At 41.5% G+C, this 24,866-nt stretch overlaps 1 protein-coding gene across 4 annotated transcripts in view; it reads left to right on the forward strand.

The window, feature by feature from the left end:
• The first annotated feature begins 3,436 nt into the window (after window positions 1-3,436).
• LOC117956114 (pecanex-like protein 1) overlaps window positions 3,437-24,866 on the forward strand; it is a 25,757-nt gene continuing 4,327 nt past the window's right edge. The window contains exons 1-35 of one of the 4 annotated variants that reach the window (XM_034890990.1): window positions 3,437-3,798; window positions 4,767-5,256; window positions 6,291-6,499; window positions 6,601-6,706; window positions 6,827-6,866; window positions 7,020-7,115; window positions 7,412-9,151; window positions 11,807-11,936; window positions 12,219-12,388; window positions 12,745-12,802; window positions 12,920-13,085; window positions 13,165-13,322; window positions 13,558-13,711; window positions 14,132-14,164; window positions 14,285-14,456; window positions 14,893-15,003; window positions 15,146-15,237; window positions 15,349-15,458; window positions 15,896-16,001; window positions 16,118-16,210; window positions 16,325-16,475; window positions 17,123-17,267; window positions 17,667-17,844; window positions 18,076-18,184; window positions 18,285-18,414; window positions 18,534-18,592; window positions 18,694-18,909; window positions 20,267-20,520; window positions 21,366-21,596; window positions 21,738-21,841; window positions 21,929-22,076; window positions 22,170-22,400; window positions 22,622-22,896; window positions 22,982-23,151; window positions 23,638-24,044. In XM_034890990.1, coding sequence (XP_034746881.1) covers window positions 5,104-5,256; window positions 6,291-6,499; window positions 6,601-6,706; window positions 6,827-6,866; window positions 7,020-7,115; window positions 7,412-9,151; window positions 11,807-11,936; window positions 12,219-12,388; window positions 12,745-12,802; window positions 12,920-13,085; window positions 13,165-13,322; window positions 13,558-13,711; window positions 14,132-14,164; window positions 14,285-14,456; window positions 14,893-15,003; window positions 15,146-15,237; window positions 15,349-15,458; window positions 15,896-16,001; window positions 16,118-16,210; window positions 16,325-16,475; window positions 17,123-17,267; window positions 17,667-17,844; window positions 18,076-18,184; window positions 18,285-18,414; window positions 18,534-18,592; window positions 18,694-18,909; window positions 20,267-20,520; window positions 21,366-21,596; window positions 21,738-21,841; window positions 21,929-22,076; window positions 22,170-22,400; window positions 22,622-22,896; window positions 22,982-23,151; window positions 23,638-24,044 — 6,705 coding nt within the window. In that variant the 5' untranslated portion in view covers window positions 3,437-3,798; window positions 4,767-5,103. The remainder of the gene's footprint in view (window positions 3,799-4,766; window positions 5,257-6,290; window positions 6,500-6,600; window positions 6,707-6,826; window positions 6,867-7,019; window positions 7,116-7,411; window positions 9,152-11,806; window positions 11,937-12,218; window positions 12,389-12,744; window positions 12,803-12,919; window positions 13,086-13,164; window positions 13,323-13,557; window positions 13,712-14,131; window positions 14,165-14,284; window positions 14,457-14,892; window positions 15,004-15,145; window positions 15,238-15,348; window positions 15,459-15,895; window positions 16,002-16,117; window positions 16,211-16,324; window positions 16,476-17,122; window positions 17,268-17,666; window positions 17,845-18,075; window positions 18,185-18,284; window positions 18,415-18,533; window positions 18,593-18,693; window positions 18,910-20,266; window positions 20,521-21,365; window positions 21,597-21,737; window positions 21,842-21,928; window positions 22,077-22,169; window positions 22,401-22,621; window positions 22,897-22,981; window positions 23,152-23,637; window positions 24,045-24,866) is intronic. The other 3 variants (XM_034890989.1, XM_034890991.1, XM_034890992.1) reach the window with 3 other exon arrangements.

Raw genomic sequence — 24,866 nt, forward strand, 5'->3', positions numbered from 1 at the left:
TTAGGGTCAGTGGAATCTAGAGTGAAGTGACATAAATAAGGATTTTGGATAACAATTATGGTTTAAATCAGGTATGTAGCCACAGCTTTTCTAATATCAATGTAATGTACTAATCTATCTAGGAGTGATAGTGCTTCTGCAATTTTTGGGGATAAAAGAAACAGTGAATTAATGATGTGATTTTATAAAGGTCACACTTTGCTAACAAGATACGTTAACATGTTTAACATTAGGAAACAGCGTTTCACATAAATTGCAGGTCATGATGTGTTTTAAAAATGTGTCTTACACTTGAGTTTCATCATCACCTACTCTCTCTCTCTCTCTCTTCCTCACTCGAGCGCTGCGTAGTTCTGGTGTTTTAGTGATGCCTGGTTGTCCATTATTTGACTATAAAAAGAAATGTTTTAAGTGTTTCCCCTGCACCTTACACTACCTGCTGTGTATATATTAACCCTCATGTTGTCCTTGGGTCAAATTGACCCGTTTTCCCATATCAATGTTCTTTTTCACTACCCAAAATAACATGATTGATTCCCCACAACGTTCTTTGGCAAGTACAAATCTCTACTTTCATTAATTTTGGTGTGTCTTAATCAGTTTTATAGCATTTGGAGAACAAATTGTACTTTTGAAATAGTATTGATTAAAAGTTGACATATTTTAGTCTGTGATTATTCATCAACATGCAATCCTTTAATTTTAGTCTTAATAATTCCTAATTTCTTCTTTTCTAATTAAAAAATTAGGTACAATTTGCCAATTAATGAGGTTTATTGACCATAAATTCCAAAAAACACGGTAAAACTAAAGTGTTTAAGTTAGTGTTACATTGTGTTAAAAACGTCAAAAAAGTGACAAATATTGAAAAAAATCAAAAGTATGAAAAAAGGGACAAAAAACAAGAAAAAGTATTAAAAAACATTGATAAAAAACATTGATTTTAAATGTTGACGGGAAGACAAAACAAGTAAATAACATAATTTCCATGAGGTTTACTTGGACACAGGAAGCTTAAAAAAACTAAATATCAAGCAATCTTAATCCCGGTTAGGGCCATTGAGGATTTACACCACACTTGAGTAACTCAGCATGGGCTCGGAAACTTTTCAACAGTGGTGTTGTCTGACAGATGTGGGCATCCATCAGACAAAGTGTGTTAACAAAAGACGGTATCATATTGCATTGTGTGAAGTAAAAGAGCCAATGTTTTGGGGCCAGTGCTTGACCCATATTAGGACACAAGAAAGTCAAACTCCTTTAACATCTAGAGCGAATCTAGATACTGTAACTATATTAAACATCAGCCATCATAGAGTGAGATACCGTACCAATAATAAAGTTGACAGTATCAGTCTATAGCACACAAATCAGTTTTTTCACAAGTGCTTGTTTTCTAGTATATGTTACATTGGTCTGATATGTATTCGTTACAGCAGAAATTGTGTGAAATGCACAATACATCAAGGCACATGTCTAATTATAGATGTCATTATTAGTCCTGTCTTCTGCATTGCTTTGTCTCCTGACTCACTGATTATTTCCAGTTAAAAAAGAGCATTCTGCATGACAATTTCAACCATCTTTCGATAATCTGTATGCTTGTCAGCAGGAACATGTGTTGTGTTGTTTGACTACCCCCTACTGAGAACACAAGAAACTGTAAGATGGATAGAAGGGTTAACATCCCTGAGCACTAGCGTGATGTGATATATGGGCTCTAGTTGCCCTCACTAATGCAGTCATGCTTTATCATGTTAGAACACATGAGTTTTGTCACAAAAGACAATCATTTAGAGAGATTGAATTCCAAACCAGCAGGGCCACCCTTCCCGTTAGCCTGTTTGTGCTGAGAACGATGGGGAACAATCCTGTTGGCTATAGTGAGGTGTAGTGTCAGTTCAGGTCTAGTATAATCTGATCTGTGCTGACATTGGGTATCAAGGAGGGTGCTTGCGCCCCTTGCTGAGATGTCACAAGCCTAATTCAACAAAACAGCCATGACAAGAGAAGCCTAGATGACATCACCTGGTGTCACATCCACTCTGACCTACCTATGTTTCCTTAACATCCAAGGTTTTCATCACACTGTAAGTATTTGCTCTATAGTTAATCTTTGTTTCGAAGCTTATGTTTTACTAAATACTGCTATTTCTAAAAAGTATACTTTAGGTTCAAGGTTGTTATAAACTACAATACATTGCTGGGTCTAAGCTAAAATATGCCAGTGGTGGACTGTAACTTAAGTACTGTCCTCAAGTACAATTATTAAAGCATTATTAATTGTAATTTACTTGAGTATTTCGTTTTTTTGGCTTAGATTTATTTATTTTTCTGAAAGGAATTGTGCTTTTAACTTACCTAGACATGTATTTGACAGCTATATTTACTTTCCAGATTCAAATTGTTAATTGTTAATAAAAAAAAAGAATCTAACTCATCATGATATATTGATAGAAAAAGCTATCCAGCAGTATACACATTTAAAATTGGCCCCACCTAACTGTACAGATGTAATGCTTTAATGATTATTATCCAGTGATAGGCCTATTATATATCTTTCTTTTGCATCATGAGTATTTTTAAATTTTTTACTTTTACGTGTATTTTGATTAAAACTTGTTTACTTATCTTATCCTGGATGTCAACGGGTGTGCCCTCTGCCCATCCTCTGAGTTTTGCAAACTTTGTGTAATCCTAGAAACTCCACCATCTCTTTCCATACTCACATGCATCAAATCTATGACCAAATCTGCTTTAAAAACATTTCTAGACTCCGACCATCACTCTCTGACTCTGTGGCAGAAACCCACATGGCTACCTACCATTTGGATTACTGCAAATGGAGTCCTGTCAGGGGTCCCCAGCAAAACCCTAGACAGCCTCATATGCCCACCAAGACCTGGCAGCACATCACCCCAACCCTCATCCACTTTCAGTGGCTTCTTCACTAGCACCTTCATCAAAATCCTTCTCCTCACCTACAAATCCCTCCATGCCGTGGCCCCACTGTACCTCTCCAACCTCCTCCATCCAAACACCCCACCCCAAAACCTGCAGTCCTTAGACGCCTGCTCTCCATTCCCCACACCAGACTCTGTACCTTTATAGACAGAGCCTCAGTGTTGCAGCCCAATCCCTCTGGAACACCCTCCCTGAAGATATTCAAAATGCTACAACCCTGGACATTTTTGTAAAAAATCTCCTGACACACCACTTGTTTACCACAGGCTCCAACCTCCCTCAATATAGCCACTGTAATTCTGTAGAGTGTCCTTGGGTTTTATGAAAGGCGCTATAAAATAAAAGTTATTCATATTATTATTACTCATTTTATTATTCATATTTTGACGTCAGTTTATACGACCAATCAGCACCATGGGAATCTCTCTCTCCCTCGCTTGATCGCTCTTTGTGCGTGCATGCGTAAGTCCGTGCGTGTGTGTCAACTAGTTGTTAGCTAGCGCTAGCTACCCAGTTAGCTAGCTCGTTGAAACATTTGAAAACAGGCACCGTCTATGCCAAGAAACAGCTGTTGTTCATCATGAGAGAGGACCTCCGCTCCCGCTGTATGTCTGTCAACATTTAAAGACAAAGAAGATGGGGAACTTTGAGAGAACAATGATAAGTTAGCCAACAGTTTTCGGACAGGCGATTGCCTTGCTCGATATAGCATCCTGAGAAGGAAAGCTCTGAGATTTTGCAAGGACTGGATGCGGAAGGAGGATATGAGGCAAGCTGGACAACTAATGCTAATTGTAAGCTCTGCTGGGATCCAACTGTGGAAAACATTTCACTGTGAGCACAATTATCAAGCTAACATTAGCTAGCTATTGACTAGCAACTAACATCCACCTAGCTAGCGATCAGCGGTTCATTTAACGTCACCAGCTAACGATTGGGACATTAACGTTACCCAGGTTCAAATAATGCTGGTATATGCGGCCTAGCATTAGCCGGTAACTAGCGTCAATAGTAATATCTAATGATGTTTAATTTTTGTCAGCCAGTTTGCAGTAGTGAACTGCTGCTATTGATTATGTTTCTATATTCACCGAGGTGATTGAAAGCGGTTCTGGTTAAACAGGTTGACTTGTACCGATCATAAATGCATGTTCGTTAGCTAGGCTAAATTGTCTGCTAGCTTGCTAATGTAATGTCAATCAGAAAACTTGATCTAGCTAGCACAGTAATGGCCTTGAAATGAGAATAGGGTTTGTTAGCTCTGTCATCCTGTCTGGAATCTGATAGATATATCAACTATGTAATGTACGTCCATTTACAAGTTTTACACTCACTTTAATCATTGTAACGTGAGTGTGTGCCAGTGTCAGTTTAAATCATTCTTCCCTATGCTTTTAGTGATCAGTCAAAAATTCTCCTACTCATCGCACTAGCTGGTCAAATGATTATTACTGTCTGATCTGGGTTAATAGTTATATAGTATTATTTATCTTCTGCTAAATTAATTAACGATCAGCTGTAAATCATGAGGAAACTATATAGCTGCATAATCATGTGGAATTTAAGGAAGTGCTAAAGATTAAACTAGAAACTACCTAGAAAAGACACTTTTAATGTGCTTTTCTCCACAATGTATTACATTTAGTCTTGCTTTACAGTGTAATTTCATGAATGGATTATTGCACAGCCTCTCTCTCACACACACACACACACACACACACACACAACCACACACACACTGAATGCTATGTTTAATATCTAGCTACATATGAGAAACAAACCAGTTTTGATCTTTCTTACAGATGAATGTTTTTTCATACATTCAGTGGGTTACCAATGTGCCAAAAAGTCACCTTCTTGACTACCCAACGAGGATTAGGCTGGAGTGTGGCGACGTTGGAGCAGGGAGAGAGAGTATATGCTGGCACAAGAATATGCAAGGACTCTGAACCTCAACTGAAGTGTACATATCCAAGACACAGAACTATTGTCCTTGATGACACAGTCTTGGTTAACCTGCCATCCCCAATGGAAGTGCCATCGTAGACACAAGATACTGTGGCTCGAACTGCTGCACAGTTTTACGAGCTACAGCCTCGGAGGAAGCATTTCAGCTTTTGGTTGAACTTGAAGGTAGAGATGGGTTCCCAAGCTCTTCAGATATTGCGGCAGGGTGTGTGGGCTTCACTCACAGGAGGCTGGTATGTGGACCCACATCAGAGCACGTTCTCCAACTGCTTCCACCTCTACCTTTGGATATTTCTCCTGGCCTTCCCCTTTCTATTGTACATGGTAAGCACATTTTCACAGAAAGTTGATTGCATGTTTATCAACACTACATGGAAGAATCGCTAAACTCAGGCACACATGCTTATAAAAACATTTTAAACAATAAATGGTTGACACTTAGCATTACCTCATATTTAGTTTTCTAAGAATGCAAACTGTATAAGAGACTACTCAAACATTAAATGTTAGACCTTTTCCAATACCGCAGCATGTGCATAACTAGCTGGCATTTAAAAGAAAACTTAACACATTTGATATTGGTTTTAGTTGCCATTATTTGAATGAGCTGAGCAACACAAGTGGTCAGACAACCAATTTGAAACAAATCCCCGGTTTATCCCGGTCACTAGAAGTGAAATTGAAAGTGAATGCATCAGATGTGCATTTTAGTCATCCGTTGTGATGGTAATATGGTGTGCATGTCAACCAGCAGTACATCTGGAAGGAGGATGTCCTAAAAGTTTGAACAGTGAAGTCTGCCAGCTCTCATGTACTTTGCATTCACAGCTGACAGTGTGCGTAATAACCTTTTAACTACACTACTAACATTTGCCTCCTAGTTCAGTGTGCAACTGTTTTACAATGTGGGAGAGCTGTGGATTTGTTTACCATCCGCCTGAACATATGTGGTTGCCCTGTGCACTCCATTGTGTTGAATAGTTGTTGGGTGGTGTGCAATAGGAATGGCCACATCTTCATAAATACAATCCCTATTTGAAATCTAAAATTGCCTTTAATTGTATTAGTACAAAGTTCTTAGAACTTTTGAATGTATAAATGTAGCAAACAAATCATTTCCTCCTTCTTTGGTGAGACATTATTTTATAGTACAGATGTCTATAAGCTTCCTAGATGAAATGAGCAATGGGAATTAGCCTTCATTAGTAAACAGCACTATGTTGAGGGCTTTTCTGGGATTTACAGTTTGACAGCTATTGTCAAATAATTCCTGTCACTCACTCCTTGAAGTGGACTGAGTTGTCTCATTTTTGTATCAAGTCTGAGTTGCCGTCATTGTCTTTTTCACTCCCTCTCAGGCTCTTCCTCCTAGCTTGGTGGTTGCAGGCGTGTACTCTGCCGTAGTGGTAGTCTTTTTCACGGCCATTAAGGTGGTGAACTATCGACTTCATACTATGTTCGACCTTGGGGAGATTGTAGAGAAGAAGCAGGCCTCACTCACAGCCGATGCTGCAAAGACCGACGAACGGGAAGAAGGTTCAGGCGGCCACGATGGGAATCAGCACAGGTAACAAGATTTTCCGACCAATTTTGGAGAACAGTTATGAAATCACAATGCTGGACCATGCTTAATACGTTAAATTTGCTTTATGTGTAACTTCTCCACAGGGATAGTCATGTTGGTGTAGAGATGACTGTGTTTCGGAAGGTCAACTCTACACCCCCGGTGCGCTGTAGCTCCCAGCACTCTCTGTTTGGATTGAACCAGGTGTCGGTGAGGATTACCATATTTTATCCATCATTTCTCTAATTCTACTCCTTAGAAAATGTTTAATTTCCTACATCAAGTATACCTCAAACTGTTTTTGTTTTTCAAATTGTCCTTATTGTTCAGGAGTTCTTGCCCCAGCTGGAGGATACAGGAGGCACTAAGGGTAAGTATCTGAATTTGTTTTAAACAGTGGTATATAATGCACACTCTTGAGTCTTACACTGTCTTCTCACAAATAAATTTAAGCGTCAGATCACTGAGTTTAGCTTGTGTGGAATATGCATGTTTTTCAGTGAGCTCTTTACTTTTATCTCAGATATCAAAGAGCTCATGCGGGAACAAGGAAACAATAATGTGATTGTTAGGTCATCTCACCGGGAGATCCTACGCCAGAGGTCCCAGGACACCATTAGTAAGTCAACACTAACTGAACTGGTCACTGAACACTATTCAGTGACCAGAAACCAGCGTCATACGCTGAACACTGTCTAATCCTGCCTGTATGGAAACGAGGCACGCTCAGGAGATCAGGCTATAAGCACACCAATACTGGAGACATGCCATTGTAGGCGTGGCTTTTACTACTATCCATCAGCGTGAATTTTAGTGCATGTATATGCATTTATAATACTGTTATAGCTTTCTAAAATGCATTTTAATCAGATTTTGGTGCTTTTTAATATGAACTTGGTCTATCTTACTGTACAGGGGCTCCCAGTGTAGTTCAGTCCTGCATTGCTGCTGCTTTGGGAGGAGATTTCCCACGTCTCATGGGAGGATCTGGATTTGGAGAACCTGGGGACTGCTTGTCCATACCCCCTTCACCATCCAGTCAAGAAGATGGAGGAGAGAAAGAACAGTTTCAGGAAGTGGAGGAGTTACAAGAACACCTTTCTCAACAGAGTCCTAAGGACAATGGGTTGGGGGCCTATTCTCCCCTTGGCCCCTCTGCTGAATCTGAGAGCTTGGGGGATACTCCCCTTAGCCCCCTCATAAAGAGCAGCTTAAGTGAGGAGCTGAGTGAAAATCTCCTTGGTTTGGGCCTTGACCCTGTGGCTTTTGCACCTGGGACTGAGCACCCAGGCAGCCGCAGTGGGGTAGCACTAGCTGCCGGATCTACGGACAGCTGTTTCAGTGCAGGTGGAGCCACCACAGACCGTGAGACGCTAAGCACAGTTAGCAGTTACCGCAGTGAAAAAACGGATTCCACTCAGCTGGAAAGTCCATCATTCAGCCAGCCCCAGCCTGCAGACGGACAGGCTTCTGACTCCACATCACTGATAGGCTCCAACATCCCCAAGCCCTCAGAGGATCCAGCAGGACAGGGTGGCAGTGATACTGACAACCTGTCAGACAGTGTGCTACTGCGCTCCCCTTCCAAAGAATTCTCCCTCAGCCAGGGGCTAGACAGGACACTTGTTGAAGGAGAGGACTTGTCCCCCGTACCCTGTGATATTGCACAGCCCCGTCCTCTCCATAACTCTTCCCCTTCAAGTAGTGGCCACTCAGAGGTTTGCGATTTAGACAGAAATGCCCCAGTTCCTCCTCTACCCCCACCTCGGCAGGCCAATTCAGCGCCCTCAGGGCTGGCCCTGGGTCTTGTGTGTTCTGAGCCTGCTTTGCCCATATCCTCTACCCCCTTTTTACTGTCTGACCAGCAGGCTCTGCAAGCCCAGCAGGTTGTACGCCCTAAAGACTTAAAGCTGCTGCGGGCCAGTGGCAGTAGTGTAGGACACAGGCCAGGCCGAAGGAAAGCTCCACGAAGGCGAGCTGGAGCAGGAAGCAGTAGTTTTGACTGTGGCTCTTACAGGCGTCACCACAATCACAGACAGCACAGAGATTACATCCCTGTGCGCAGCCGACTCGGCGCCAAGGCTTACAGTGAAAGTTTGTTTGAGGATTCTAGCGATGAGGACGACGGCAGTGACATGAGCGCTGGTTCTAGCCTGGGCTCTCAGCGCAGATACAGCTCAGATGATGATGACGACGACGACGACGATGACTCAAGTTCCTCTACCTCCTGCTATTCCCCGGACCTCGCTAACACTGGTATTACATCCCCGCTCCCCCCTGCTGCTCAACTGCCCACTCCAAGGGATGGGGATTTACCTGAAACTGCTGGCCCCTCACATTCCCGTGCTGCTCAGCGCTCTTCTAGCACTGCTAGTGCTAAGACTCATGCAAGAGTGCTAAGTATGGATGGGGCAGGTGGAGGCCAGAGCAACACAGCAGCTTTGCCTTCTACTCTGCTTACAATGCCCTCCACCTCCACCCCTGCACCTCGCACTCTCACCATCTCTAAGTCTGATCTGGAAGCCCGCACCATGCATACTGAAGGCTTCCCTGGAACTCATCATCATCGGCTGGATTCTCTTGGAGGCTCTTGGACTGGCAACCAGATGGGCTGGAGGGCGGAAGAGCTGGTTGAAGAGGGAGCTGTGGGAGGAGGTGAGTTGGTGAAACCTTATAAAATGATTGTCCATACTGTGAGTTTTGGTTTAATAACTACCCTAGTTTTTGGTGTGTGAGATGTCAGATTCCTGGATGTTTTCAATATGTTTTGAAGTATCACGCTAATTAAGAAAAGTATCCAGCCTTAAGGAGTCCCACATATCAAACCGTGTTGTGAGGCATCTTGAGAAAAAAGATACTGGGTGATATTGTTGATTGGAAATCATTTATTTTCCATAATACAATATTACCATATATTCTTGTCTACAAGTTAATACCAAAGAAAGTGTGTAAATGGAATGCAAACTTTAGGATTAAATATTAGTTGTAGCTATTTAGAGACAAACATTTTATTTAACATCGCAACGTGCATGCGTTTGGTGACAGTGGACAATTGAATTTAATGCAAGATGCCAGAAAGTTCAACAACGTTTAAGGACAAGCACCGGTATATTTATAGGCTGGAAGCCGTTGTAATGCCTCGCTGTATAAACAAAAATGTTTAAATGGTGACAACCTTGAGAGGTGGGCTGTGTTAGGCAGACGGAGGGTGTTGCGTTTCTTGAGACTGGTGCTGCTCAGTAAGCTTTACATGTTGAACTGGAGCATGTACAGAGACTGGATTGAATGTAAAAAAAAATGAAAAGCACAGTTCTTTTCCCTTTTGTCTTGGCCTTACCACTGATCTGAAGGCAGGAGAAATACAACCAGCCGAGGGGTTGCTCTGCCCCACAGCACTGGTTGCTTTTCATCCCGAACCTCCCCTTAAACCTTCCCACTGTGCTACCAGGAGCTTGCATTGCTCTGGGCAATGTTGCCTTTGCAGTGATCCAAGGAAAGCATCATGAAGGAAGTTGTTCCATGAACTATGACTTCTCCTGAGAGCACAAGTACCATTGCTCAAATAAGCAATAGCCCTAATTTAAACACCTATTTGCTTGTTCACAAGACACATTTGTTTGTTATGGAACATTTTTGCCCTGCATTCCTCTGTTGTTTTTGCCGTTTAACACTAAAAATACCAAACTTAACACATCTTTTTAGAGGTTTTAAAGGAATATTTTAAGTGTTTTTCTAACAGTTGAGGAAATTAACGGATAAAAGTGAGTAGATAAGATCATTGGAAAAAAGCTGCGATAGAGTATAAAAAAAAACATGATAAATAATCATGAAGCATTGTTTTAAAGTATCCAGCCTCAGATTACAAAAACCTTATCCCCTCTTGACTTCAACCTTGTCATAGTACAGTCAATCTTTCCAAGATACAGTACATAAAGGAAGTTACAGGGGAAAAAAATTCTTCCGTATCTATATGTATGAATACATTAAATAGATTCTATCAGATACAGCTACCTGGGGAGTGTAAGTACCAGATACACTTCAACAGTGCATCCACTTTAAGGACAGACAGACAGGGCAGAAAGTGACAGTCTGTTATACTGGTGTACTAATTCCTTCTGCACTGATGGTGTGGACAAAATATCAGCCTCATATTTGCAGACAGGTGGCTAGCTGATGTTAGCTGAACACTGAATAAAGTAGAATCCACACAATGTTCACTTGACTTCCACAGCTTAATTTCCCATAGCCAGAGATAATATGTAATTAGAAAACCCAAACTGAGGGCTTAGATCAGTGTGCTGACGTTTTCCAAGTCTATCCCTCTATATACAGTATTCAATCTCTAAATACGCTACGAGACAGCCAGTCCTGTCAGACGTGACTCAAGGCAGCTAATACAGCCTGCTATCATCTACCTTGCGTTACTTTTAGCATAAAGTAACCTTTTTGTGCATGTTGAAATAACTTGATTTTAACAACTTAGACATTTTACACATCATGCAGCCCTACAAAATCGTTAAAAACAATGAACACATTACATTTAGCACATTAGTACTACTCAATACAAAAAAGCCCTAATGTCAATAGGATCAAATAAGATAGGCTGTTAATCAATGTGTGTCCAAAATGAGACATGTGTCTGGATCCAGAATGAAAATCAAACCACAATCTAAATTGACTGAAATACAACAACCAATTGATAAATCAAATTTTGTTATAAATTAGTACAAACATTAGACCAATCAAATCACTATTTTTAGATTGATCACATCAAAGTGGATATATTCATGTCAGGGTGTATTTTAGTGTGAGCAACTCTACTAATGTCAGATGAAATGAATACACTTTGATGAAAAATAATGTTTTTCCCCCCACCGCCTCCACTAACTAAAGTTAGTTATTTGGCTAATGTACTATAACCTCTGTTGTGGAAGTTTCTTGTTACAGCAGTTACTTATATTTTATGCTGCAGATAATCATCAACAATAATGTGTCATTAAGTAATATTGTTTACCATGAACATGGACTCAGTGGGGGTTTCCATGCCTGGATGAATATAGAGGAGTCAGAGTTGTATTGATATTTAAGCTTTATTCAGTTAATAAATACACTTTCACAATTTATCATCAATGAGTCATTCAGGATACTTGTTTGGTAATGTCCGCTTTGCATAACTACCTTCTAAATGCAAAAGTTACAATAGTAAAAGTAAAATCCAAAAATGGGCTCTTAGATTTTAGATTCCGTGTATTCTGTATTGACCCTGGAATACAAACCATGGCATTGATGTAACTGATAACCTATTTCCAGCCTTGGCTTCAGAGGATGGGGATAAACACGACTCAGTCAGCAGTGTCAAGAGGACCCAGGCCATCCGCAGGAGACACAACGCTGGGAGCAACCCTACACCGCCCCCTTCCACCATGGGATCCCCTCCCAGGTTAGTCGATTGAGCAGACCTGAGAGTTGGTGCTTTGCCTTAACTGTGCCTTGATTTGCTCCAATCCTCTACCAAGTCTGTAGTAGTCAAAACAAGTCAGCAAGTTTACAGTTGATGGATGGAAAATTTAGTGATTCTAAATAAATGTGCGACTGTGTTTTGGAGTAGTGAATGAGAAAATAGAAATTGAAGGAACATGCCGGCCTCAGCAGGACTGATAGAAATAAAAATGTAAGACTAAGCTTACATGTTAGTTATTCAACAAATGTTTTGTTCCTGTAGCCTTCAGGACCTCCAGCGGGCTCGTACCTCCTCTCATTCGCGGACCCGCACACTTCCCTCAGCCTTACAGTTCGCCTCCTCACTCCTACTGCCCCGCAGTGGCATCCATGAGGCCTCCACCTTTGACGACACATCAGAGGGGGCAGTGCACTATTTCTACGACGAGAGTGGTGAGTCGGTGGCATTTAGGGAACAGCTCAAAATTTTGGGAAATTAGCTTATTCCATTTCATGTTGAGTTCACTGAGAAGAATAATACCGCGCTCATATCTGTCCTTTTTTAATATAAAAGAAACCGTTAATTTAAATTAATGACACGACACAGGTGGAAACCACATATTTTCTATCTCCATCAAGTTGGCCTCTTCCCGTTATGCTTGTGGGTTGTTCCGTTATGTTTTGAGTTTATGCTATTAAATAAAGCTCAAAAAGTGGGGAGAACACACAAATGTATCAGCTGTTATTTCTACAAATGTGTCCAGATTTTTCCTTGTTGTCATTTCCATTTTCTGTCTTTTGTGTAACAGGAGTAAAGAGGTCCTACACATTTGGACCTGGTGGGGGTGGTTATGAGGATCCAGTTCAGTAAGTTCTAACGTTTTTATTACCAGGTTGCCCTTTTTCCAGGACTGAGAGTTAATTTGCTTTTAAAAGGTCATGACTAAAAGCTACAATTAATGCAATAATATTCCATGCTTGCAGGGAAAGGGAAAGGGAAAGGGAAAGGGAAAGGGAAAGGCAGTCCCAGTCCTCGAGCTTCACCTCCACTGAGGTCCAGGAAGGGGCTCAAGTCCTGTCCATGCTCCAGCCGAGACCTGTGGTTCTACAGGGCATGCAGGTGCGCAGGGTGCCTCTGGAGATGCCTGAGGTTAGCAGTCTTTGATGTGCAATTTGGCAGATTATTTCAGGGAGAATGTCATGTCAGTAACGTGTCACCTCATCTCTAGTTTGATCTGGATCATGAGTCTCTACAAGAGTCCCAGGAGAACACGCTGATGATTGAGGAGAAAGCCAAACCAAAACAGTACTATCGTTTTTGGGTTCTTCCTGGAAAGTGGCTGAGGGTTCGATATGATCGACTGGCTCTTCTGGCCTTATTGGACAGGTACGCCAGACTGTTGGAGGAGAGGAAAGACAATATTCTGTTTGGTCACTTGTTCTCAGGGACTATGCAAAGCTTATTTAAATCATGGAACGTATTGCATGTCCAGTAGTTATCATTTCAAGGTAGTTATTGCAATATAATACAGTGACATTTATGTTGAAATCAATGAAATAGAGGGGTTAAAACATTTGTAATACTTTATCAAATTATCGATTTCTTTGCATTCTGTTTCCAGGAACCGCCGTGTGGGAGAGAACGTGTTTGCTGTGGTGCTGGCCAGTCTGGTGGCCTTCCTGGGGTTCCTACTGCTGCTCCAGGGTTTTTTCAGGGACATCTGGGTTTTCCAGTTCTGCCTAGTCATTGCCAGCTGCCAGTACTCTTTACTAAAGGTACCTTACTGCTTGAGTTGGGTACCTAATCTGTGGATTTCATTAGCAAAATGGATCTCAACTTATTTTTTTAAATTATTTTGCTTATTTTTTAATTATTTGTCATAACTCACTGATGGTTATGAAGATGACAGAAGTCAATGTGGTATGTCTCTTTTGCCTTGAAGTTGAGTTTTATTATATCACATCACAGCCTCCCTTAATACAGAAGCCACAACATGTAGAACGCTGCTCCAGTCTTCTTAAGCAATTCGGAGTAAAAAATCTAGATTAATCAGTTTAGCATCTGCCTAGCTGTATAAAATAGAATGTATGCATCAAATTATCCTGTGTGTGCTGTCTCCATCTGTCAGTGTGGCTTCGGTTTTTGTGTAATGTAAACTGTAAAACCAATGACGCTTAAATTCCGTTTTTTTTCAGAGTGTGCAACCAGATGCAGCTTCTCCAATGCATGTGAGTACTGTTTATACCTTTTTATATGCTAAAATGTACTGAAAGCATAATCTAAAACAAGAAATGTCACCTTGTTATTATAGTGTAATCTTGGCTCACCTTTTTTTTGTTATTTAACAGGGCCATAACTGGATCATTGTGTACAGTCGGCCGGTCTATTTCTGCTTGTGCTGTGTGATGATCTGGATCTTCGACCTATCTGGACGATCTGGCAGCCTGCAACCCTTCTCTCTCTATGGTGTCACCTTCTTCTCTGCACATTTCCTGCTCTGTATCAGGGATATGCTCATTGGTTAGTTTTTATACCCAACTCTTTACATCACTATTTTCCTAGGCGTCCAGGTCACTACTCGCACTAAGATTGTTTTTACATTGGCATTGTCAATACATACATTTTAGAGTGGTTCTTTAGAGAATAGCCATAAATAACAATGCATGTTCATAAAACCTCTGCTAAACCTTTCCATAACGTTGTGAAACCCAACAGAAGTGTGTGTGTGTGTGTGTGTGTGTGTGTGTGTGTGTGTGTGTGTGTGTGTGTGTGTGTGTGTGTGTGTGTGTGTGTGTGTGTGTGTGTGTGTGTGTGTGTGTGTGTGTGTGTGTGTGTGTGTGTGTGTGTGTGTGTGTGTGTGTGTGTGTGTGTGTGTGTGTGTGTGTGTGTGTGTGTGTGTGTGTGTGTGTGTGTGATTTTATTGCTTTTAAACAATCTTTTCATCTTTGCCCAACAGTGTTTGCCTTGTGTTTCCCGGTCATTTTCCTGTTTGGGTTGCTACCTCAGGTTAACACTTTTGTGATGTGTCTGCTGGAGCAGATTGACATGCACATTTTTGGTGGAACCGGTAAGAACATGTTATTATTATAGACAGGATGATGGTGTCAGGAAATTAGAGAAATGTTACCTCATCTTAAGACTATTGGTTTAGAAACTGAACACTTGTGTTTAGGTTCCCCCTGATTTTCCCTCTCCGTGTCTTTCCTCAGCTACCACCAGTCCCCTCTCCTCTCTGTTCAGCCTCATCCGCAGCGTGTTGGTGGCTGCTCTGCTGTATGGATTTTGCCTCGGTGCTGTCAACGTAGGTGGAACAGAGACACACTTTTTCAGTTTCAGAGATTCTGATCAGAGTAGGAATCGATGCGGACGGTCCTAAATTTGATTGTTTGATAGTTTTGTTTGTTTTCCTCAGGCACCGTGGGGGGATGCCCATGTGCCAGTACTGTTCTCTGTGTTTTGTGGCCTACTCCTGGCCTTATCCTACCACCTCAGTCGCCAAAGCAGCGACCCCACCGTCCTATGGTCAGTATATTGTTTTACATTGCCAATAATGGCTTTAGATATCATTACGTTTTTGTTTTTACATCCATGATAGATTACCAATTAACAATAACATGTTGCCATAATTAGTCAATAAGCACACCTGAAGAAGCTACAAGCTCAAACATGGAATGCATTTTGTTTCAACACAATTTGCATTTTGCATGTTTTGCAATTTACATTTTTACTCTAATTTTTGAAGTAGTGTCTCACCGCTTGGCTACAGAGGAGTTTTTTGGTCATTTTACGCATGTATCTGAACTGTTTATACATTGAGCTCTGAGCGCTGCCTGAACATGAGGACCTATACACAAAAGTGTGTCTGCTGTTTACTCTGTGTAAACTTTGATGTTACATCTGAGTTTTTTTAGTTACATTTCTCACAATTCCTTCTTGTGTGTTTTTACCTCTTACATCAGGTCACTGGTCCGGTCTAAATTATTCCCAGAGTTGGAGAACAGGACACCAGAAGAACCCCCTGTGGAGATCAAGGACCCTCTTCCCGAGAAGCTGCGTAACTCTGTGGTAAAGATCGCCTCTCAACTGCCTGCACAGAACGCAATCGGACAGTTTCACTTTTGATTTCAAAGTGTCCGTTTTTTTTTTTTACATTCTTGTGCCTTCTGGCTGTCACTTTGTAGAAAGAGATTCTTCATTCAGACCTCGTCATGTGTCCCCTCATGGCTGTGATTACCTTCGCCATCAGTGCCAGCACCGTTTTCATCGCTCTTCAAGTTAGTTGGAGCAGGGTTTATGATCTTAATCTAACAACATATTTATTATTTTAGTGAGAAAATTGTGTGAATTTTCCTGCTAACATTCTTTTTTTTTTCGCTCTTGATCTCCAGCCTGCTCTTAGCCTAGTCTTGTACTTCCTGGCCGGAGTCGTAGGTTTCATCACACACTATCTCCTGCCTCAGCTCCGCAAGCAGCTGCCATGGTTCTGCCTGGCTCACCCTGTGCTCCGCTCCAGAGAGTACAGTCAGTTTGAAGTCCGAGGTGAGTGTCTGAGTGCTCTTTTATACTCGTTCACATTCACGTACACAGAAAGAAATATAGGGCAGTAGCTTAAACGTATAAGAAGAAAACCTACTATATTAACAACTGGAAAATTATAAGTATCTCCACTGGAATAGCTGCGTGGAGTAAATAAAAATAACATTAAGATTTGTTGTTAAAGTGAGAGCAACAGCACCAAGTAATTAGTTTATTTAAACAACAATTACACAGCTGCATATTTCCAGTATCACTGAGAGACTACTTAACAAAACAACATTCATAGTACTTAAGTAGCTGAAATAAAACTAACGACAATAGAGATTAGATTTATTTGATCTCAAGGCTTTTTTGTCAATGGAAAATAGCTTCACTCACTTGGCATACATGATGAAGCAGCCTGCCTCCTCTTGTACATCTTCCTTCCAGGCATTATATGTTGATCTATTCCCAGTATTTGAAGTACTAGGGCTGTCAGAAATAGTACACCATACCACCCATTGTATAAACATCTTGTAAAACATTTTTCAGTCGGATTTATTTGACAGCTGTGAAAAGCTTTTGTGGGATCACGAGGGGAGAAGCTAGTGTTTGGACTGTGGATCTCCTCAACAAGTGCATAACATCATTTTGCTTTCTGTTTGCCCCAGATGCTGCTCAGTTGATGTGGTTTGAGAAGCTGTATGCGTGGCTTCAGTGTGTGGAGAAATATTTCATCTATCCGGCTGTGGTGCTTAACTCCCTAACGACAGAAGCTCAAAATGTGGGCCAGAACCATAAAGAGCTGGACATCTAGTAAGCCTTACATCATTGTGTCTCTATGAACTATTTCACATCCGTACATTGTTTTCCAACTCCGCTCCCTGGGTATATGTGCCATTAGCTGTGTGTGTTGGAACCGTAGAACATAAAATGAATAGACACACTGAACCACCCTCAGGTGCATTGCTTACTGCAGGTTGTGCTCAGTAGCACGAGGTACATAAAATATATTCTGTCGTTTCCCTTTTATTCCCTCTTCAGTTTACAGACCAGTCCGAAAATGAATAAATGTAATGGTGAATGAATTTTCAGTTAAACTGTAGCCGCTTGACGAACTCTTGTCATTTCTTACTTTAGGGTTTTAGCCATTATGTCAATATGTGTCACTCATTTTCTTCTGTCTCTCTGTCTTTTCCTCGATCCCCCCACCAGCAGCCGAGCTCTCTTCATTTCAGTAGCAGGCATGAAGTTGCTGCGTACGTCCTTCTGTGCCCCGTCGCAGCAGTACGTCACGCTGTGCTTCACCACGCTCTTCTTCCACTTCGACTATCCACACTTCTCAGAGACCTTCCTAATCGACTACTATTTCATGTCCATTCTCTTCAGCAAGGTCAGGATGCACACACCCTGTCATCTCAGATTTTTTATCACATACATAATAATACTATTTAATATCATGTTACTCTAGCAGTTTATTGTGCCACAGCTTAATGTTAACGAGTAACATCCAGCTGAGAAGCAGAATTGTACTGCTCTCCCTGGTTGAAAGACACATGGTGTGTCTGTGTTGTGAATACAGTTGTCAACGTGTTGTGGTTTTTTGTCCTTTTTGAATTCTTAGATGTGGGATCTGCTGTACAAGCTGCGCTTTGTGTTGACTTACATTGCCCCCTGGCAGATCACCTGGGGCTCAGCCTTCCACGCATTCGCTCAACCCTTTGCCGTTCCCCGTATCCTTTAGTTTCTTTGTTTTTATGTCAATAATTATGTAGTGTTTATTGTATAAAACAATCTAAAGCAGATATATGTCCTTAACTCATGTTACTTCAGACTCTGCTGTGCTTTTTGTTCAGGCCGTCTTTTCTGCCATCTTTTCCACCCCTCTCAATCCTGTCCTGGGCAGTGCCGTGTTTGTCACCTCGTACACCAGACCTGTAAAATTCTGGGAGAGAGACTACAAGTATGTTTCTTGAATAAAAAGAAGAAAAAAATCTGTACAAATGGGAAATCACATTTCATAAAGTCCAAATATAAAAATAGTTTTCATTCAGTTCTAATGCTAGTTTGCTGTGTTTGCAGCACCAAGCGCGTCGATCATTCCAACACCAGACTTGCCACTCAGTTAGACCGCAACCCAGGTATGCCATAAAACTCTTCTCCCAATCAAATGATCTCTTTTAAACACTCATTTATTTTGTTCTGTTGCCATGGCGATGGTCTTTTTTTTCTTTCCTTAAAGGTGCCGATGACAACAATCTGAACTCTATTTTCTACGAGCACCTGACGCGCTCTCTGCAGCACAGCCTGTGTGGAGACCTGCTGCTCGGCCGCTGGGGCAACTACACTACAGGCGACTGCTTCATCCTCGCCTCCGACTACCTCAACGCTCTGGTGCACGTCATCGAGATCGGAAACGGCCTGGTCACCTTCCAGCTAAGGGGTCTCGAGTTCAGAGGTCAGCAGCAAAGGGACGATGGGGGCTAACAATGTTTGTAGCTTGTAGAATGAGCTCAGTTAGAGTTGTTTACCTGCTGTTTTGAACACGGGTCTTGGGTCAGTAATTCTCACACAATAGCATTAATTATAGAGATCAGGCTGTTTCACAGTAGGTCAGTCAATAGTACTATGTAAAAAGTGGCAGCTCACAAAGTCAAGCTACTGTGCACCATGAAAAATATATCTAACATAACAACCCTATATTTTCTATATATCCTTTGTGTGTGTGTGTGTGTGTGTGTGTGTGTGTGTGTGTGTGTGTGTGTGTGTGTGTGTGTGTGTGTGTGTGTGTGTGTGTGTGTGTGTGTGTGTGTGTGTGTGTGTGTGTGTGTGTGTGTGTGTGTGTGTGTGTGTGTGTGTGTGTGTGTGTGTGTGTGTGTGTACACACACACACAAAGTATATATAGAAAATATAGGGTGTGTATACACACACACACACCTCGGCACCAGTGATAGCAATGTCCTGAGGCATTATGTTTTTGAGGTGTCCGTCAGGCCGTCCGTAAATGCGATTGAGGGCATGTTTTTTCCTTTCGTTGTAAATTTTCACACAAATGTCTAATAGGATACAGATGAAGTGTGGAAATTTCATATGTTAAATTTCAACTTCACTGTGATATAATGATGTTGTGCAAAAAGGCTTTTCCGGCCATTATTCATAACTTGATTGTGATCAAATTTTTACATTTGGTCAGATACTGAATTGGTTGCACACCTGGAAACTGTGGTGATCCTATTAATCTTCTTTGCTGCCGGATTTATAATGACATTTTTATCATTATTATTATTATTACTATTATTATTATTATTATTATTATTATTATTGTTAGATATGAGTATGTACAGACATATATCTAAACTGGAACTTGACTGGATGGCAAGGTTGTAATTCTAGTTATTTATGTACTTGTGCTTTTTTTTTTTTTTATACATTTTTATTCTTCTGAAGAAAAGCCCAGATTCATGGTTGTGGGTATTTTAAGGTTGTTAAAGAAAGGTGGATGTGGTGTTGATGTTGTGCATCACTCTCTTGAGACGTCACTTGACAATAAAGCATGCTTATTAAAGCTAAAATTAAAAAATTAGAGTTATTTTGAAAATAGTAATTTTGATGTTTATGCAGGCACAGAGGATGTTTATTCTCGTAGTCTTGTATTAAGTCCAGTCAGATAATGGAGAATTATTTTAATTGATTTTAAATGTAAACAACATTGTACATTGTACAACAACATGTAATACTTTGCCGAATGTTGCAGAGATTCATACTTTACAAGTATATACAGTATATGCAGCTTATCTGCGTCGCATCTGTCCAGGTACCTACTGTCAGCAGAGAGAGGTCGAGGCCATCACAGAGGGGGTAGAAGAAGATGAAGGCTGCTGCTGCTGTGAACCCGGTCACCTTCCCCACATGTTGTCATTCAATGCTGCCTTTGGACAGCGCTGGCTGGCCTGGGAGGTGGCCGCCACCAAGTACGTACTAGAGGGCTACAGCATCAGTGACAACAATGCAGCCTCCATGTTGCAAGTGTTTGACCTTCGTAAGATCCTCATCACATACTATGTCAAGGTAAGCCATTGATCAAGAGAGTTCTTCCTTTTGCTTAGTTTTCTTATACAGGGTTTCAGCAGGGTCAAAATCAATGCTAAAATGATGCTAAAATAAAAATTTCAGTTCTTTTTAAAAAATCTTAAATTCGCTGAAGTATTATGTTCATGCTCTTAAATAATTTTAAACTGGTCTTAATTTTGCTTTTTCAATGAAACGCTACCTCTAACTCTCATTGAAATGTTCTGCAACTCTTTGTTTTAGCTCTTTTTCTGTTTGTCTGACTGTAATTCGCTCTACATATGAGACTAACATCTAACCTAAATTGCAACCAGTCTAGACACCAGTCCTTTAATGCCAATGAAGAAATCTGAGAATTGTTTCAAACTGTGTTTCCGGGACTCCTACATTGGACTTTGTTTTTGATGTTGTGACATAGGTTTTAAATTAAATTCATAATGGTCTTAAAAAGTCTTAAATTTGACTTGGTGAGTTATGTAGAAACCCTTTCATATCATGCGTCTTGCAAACACTTAACATGGTTGCATGCCTCTTTTTTAGTTGCTGGAAACTCAAGACTGTATTTTATAAGATTACTTTTCTATATGTCTCCACTATGTCTAGAAATGTATGTTTTTATTAATTATTGTTTTTATTAAATAATTCCATATCGATCATTACTACTGAAGGCCTGATTGAGTTCAGACCAAGGTATGACCAATCCCAGTGGGACTGAACAATAGGTTTCCTATTTTGAAGATTCAAGAGCAAAATAAAATGTGCACACACTTTGCATCCAAGCCTTGTATTGAAATGATAAATGAAATTGAAACCTCTAGCCTTGATGTGTTTGTATTCTTCATCAGAGTATCATCTACTATGTGAGTCGATCTTCTAAGATGGAGGAGTGGCTGACAAATGAGACAATACAGGAGGCTCTACGGCCTTGTCTCGGGCCTAACTATGTAGACAGTGACCCCACCTTCAACCTCAACATCGATGAGGACTATGACCACAGGGCCTCTGGCATTACCCCCTCCTCATTCTGCATGGTTTACCTAGACTGGATTCAGTATTGCAACAGCAGGCGTCAAACGGTTAGACTCTTATTCACAATAGAATTCCACAATTTTTAAGTTCTGATCAGAGTCCATATTTAAAATACAATCCTAAATAGTATTTGTGAACAGAAAAGTACATTATTTTACCCTTTGTCCAACTTCTCTATTGTTTTGTAGCCGGTGACTTGTGAAAGAGATTCTCCACTTGTCAGCCTCTGTTTTGGGCTGTGTATCCTGGGAAGACGAGCTCTGGGCACGGCCTCCCACAGCATGTCTGCAAGGTAAGGCATACAACCCTGTCTCTCACTGTGGTTATTACCACCTGTCACCACCCAATATGCAACGGTTGTTGTTTCTCTGTTCGACAGCTTGGAGCCGTTTCTCTATGGCCTCCATGCACTCTTCAAGGGAGACTTCCGCATCACGTCTCCCAGGGATGAATGGGTGTTTGCAGATATGGACCTGCTGAACCGAGTCGTGGCACCAGGAGTCCGGATGTCCCTCAAATTACATCAGGTAGAGGAGAAAGAAGAATACAACTAGCCCTGAGGTTAGAAAACAGTTTTTATCCTTGAACTGAGACCAACCCTGTATTCTCTGTTTCCTCAGGACCATTTCACATCTCCAGATGAGTATGAGGATCCTATGGTTCTGTATGACGCCATCACTGCCAATGAGGAGAAGATGTTGATATCTCACGAGGGCGACCCCGTGTGGCGCAGCGCCATTCTAGCAAACATGCCTTCACTGCTGGCACTACGCCACATCATGGATGACGGCAGCGACGAGTACAAGATCATCATGCTTAACAAGAGGTTCCTCAGCTTCAGAGTCATCAAGGTTATTACTATTTATTACCTGGTGACTTGTTATTTCTGGCTTGTTTACTTAACTATTGCTTTATGAGTTTGTTGGTTAATTAATCCTATTTTTCTATGAAATTCAGTTGCTTTATGTACAGGATGCTTTTTCCTGTCCTCAACCAGATAAGGGCTGTGTTGTTTATATTCAGCCTGTCCTCCCCTGCACTCCACTGACCTCTTTCTTCTGCACGCCTGCAGGTGAACAGAGAGTGTGTTCGTGGGCTGTGGGCAGGCCAACAGCAGGAGCTGGTTTTCCTGCGCAACCGTAACCCAGAGCGTGGTAGCATTCAAAACGCCAAACAGGCCCTGAGAAATATGATCAACTCCTCGTGCGACCAGCCGATCGGCTACCCCATCTACGTTTCCCCCCTCACCACCTCATACGCCGGGGGGCACAACCAGCTCCGGTCAGTTTGGGGAGGCCCTGTCAGCCCACACAACATTTACACATGGCTCATCAGTAGCTGGGACAGGTACGTGGTTTGGACTTCATGTGACACAAGTCTGACGAAGACAGCTAGTGCGAATAGCGTAAATCTAATGTATGTCCCTCTGCAGGTTACAGAAAGGTTGTGGTGCTGGCTGCAACAGCGGGGGAAACATTGAGGACTCGGACTGTGGAGGCGGCTCAACCTCCATCTCTACCAACCCAGCCGTTCACACCACCCAGAGTACACCCGCCTCCAGCCTTCCCCAGCAGCACATCACCACTGTCCAGCCCTTCATGGGTAAGACCTGTAACCAAGCAATGATTTTGTTGTTATAACAGGATTTCCGCTGGGTCTTGAAAAGTATTCCAAGCCTTAAAACAAATTGGAAACATGTCTTAATTTTCCTACATCAAGTAATGCTACCCTTAATACTTCGGCAGCGCTTTGTAATGTGTGTGTTTTTGTTTTTGTTTTTTTCTTCGGCTTTGTAGTTCCTTCTTTCATTAATCCAAATTTAATTAATTTAATTTCATCAATAATGTTCTTTTAAAAGTCATAAGTCTTAAAAAAATGTTATTTGGTAAAACAAAGTTATTATAGATTGCTTAAATAGTTAAACTGTTCTGTCCTTTCATTGTTTTAGCCTGATGTCGTTCATACATTCAACAGTGTATTAGGAGCAGTTCTTGCCTTTCATTTTGCATGGAACGCAAGCCGAATAATGTAGACCTTTTTTAATTAAGTAAAAATGACTAAATGAAAAGTTTTTTCCTGTCATTTCAGGTACAGACAACCCTGTAGGTCCAACCCAGAGCTGGCCTCACCACCCCCAACCTCTCCCATTAGCTCTGCTTAGCCAATCAGAGGGCAGGATGGAGGCAGGACTGCTCACAACCCTCCAGCGGACATCCTCAATCCAGGGGCTCCTGTGCCAGCAGCTGTCCACCTCCCACTTCTCCTTTAGCAGCTCTATGGCTCCTCCTCCTCTGCAAGTCCCAGAGCGCATCTGCCCAGCGAGCCACCTGGACAACTCGGGGCACAGAGCAGGCCAGCGGGCTGGCCTCGGCCAGGGAGGCGGACTACACTATGAGAGCCACTTTGGCAAGTGGAGTTTTTCTGGCAGGAAGGGCTTTAATGGAACAACTGCAGTGGAGGGGGAAGGAATAACAGTACAGACCATACGCACACAGGTGAGTAGGCTGCTCGAATTATGATCAATATTGCTCAGCAATTGTTTAATTGACTGTTGATAAGCAACAGTAAGTGGGCTTTTCATTTCCTGTTCGGCGGTAGGGCTGGTCATCAGTAAAAATCTTTCGATGCAGTGCCAATTTTGATACCTCAGTTTCAATACCGGTTCCTAACGATACTTTCTTCGATACATATGTTTTAAAATCTATTTCAAAATCAACACAAATACATTAAACGCAAAACTTATTTTTTACTACTTTAATTGTGAATCAAAACAGTTAAAAAATGTTAGTTTTGGTGACACTGCTCATTCAGAGTAACATTGATAGCAGTGTTTTTGTTTTTGGATAGGGGTGCGCCAGTCAGATACTCTGGATTGGTATCAATCCCAAATGGGTCAAAATTAACAAAAAAAGAAACACACAAATTGCAATGTGTATACTGAACCAACCAAACTGCAAAGGAATGTAAACAACAAAGACTTTTAATGCAAACTGCTTAATGACGGAGAGACGGCGTACTCACTATGAATGGGTCCAGCACGGGTCAAATAGCGGGTCAGCAGAGTTACACATGAATGTATGAAATGTCTCTACCTTCACTGTGCTGCATTTTTATAAACTATGATATTCTAGCCATGGGTCACATCTCTCACCCAGGCCACGAAGAGTAAGAGGAGAGATCCAACACTGGCACAGCTTTACAGAAGAAATGGGTCATGTAAAGCAAAATTAAACCATATTCATACACTCACCGGCCACTTTATTAGGTACACCTGTCCAACTGCTCGTTAACACTTAATTTCTAAGCAGCCAATCACA

This window comes from Etheostoma cragini, chromosome 13, assembly GCF_013103735.1.
Source record: "Etheostoma cragini isolate CJK2018 chromosome 13, CSU_Ecrag_1.0, whole genome shotgun sequence".
Classification (NCBI taxonomy): Eukaryota; Metazoa; Chordata; class Actinopteri; order Perciformes; family Percidae; genus Etheostoma; species Etheostoma cragini.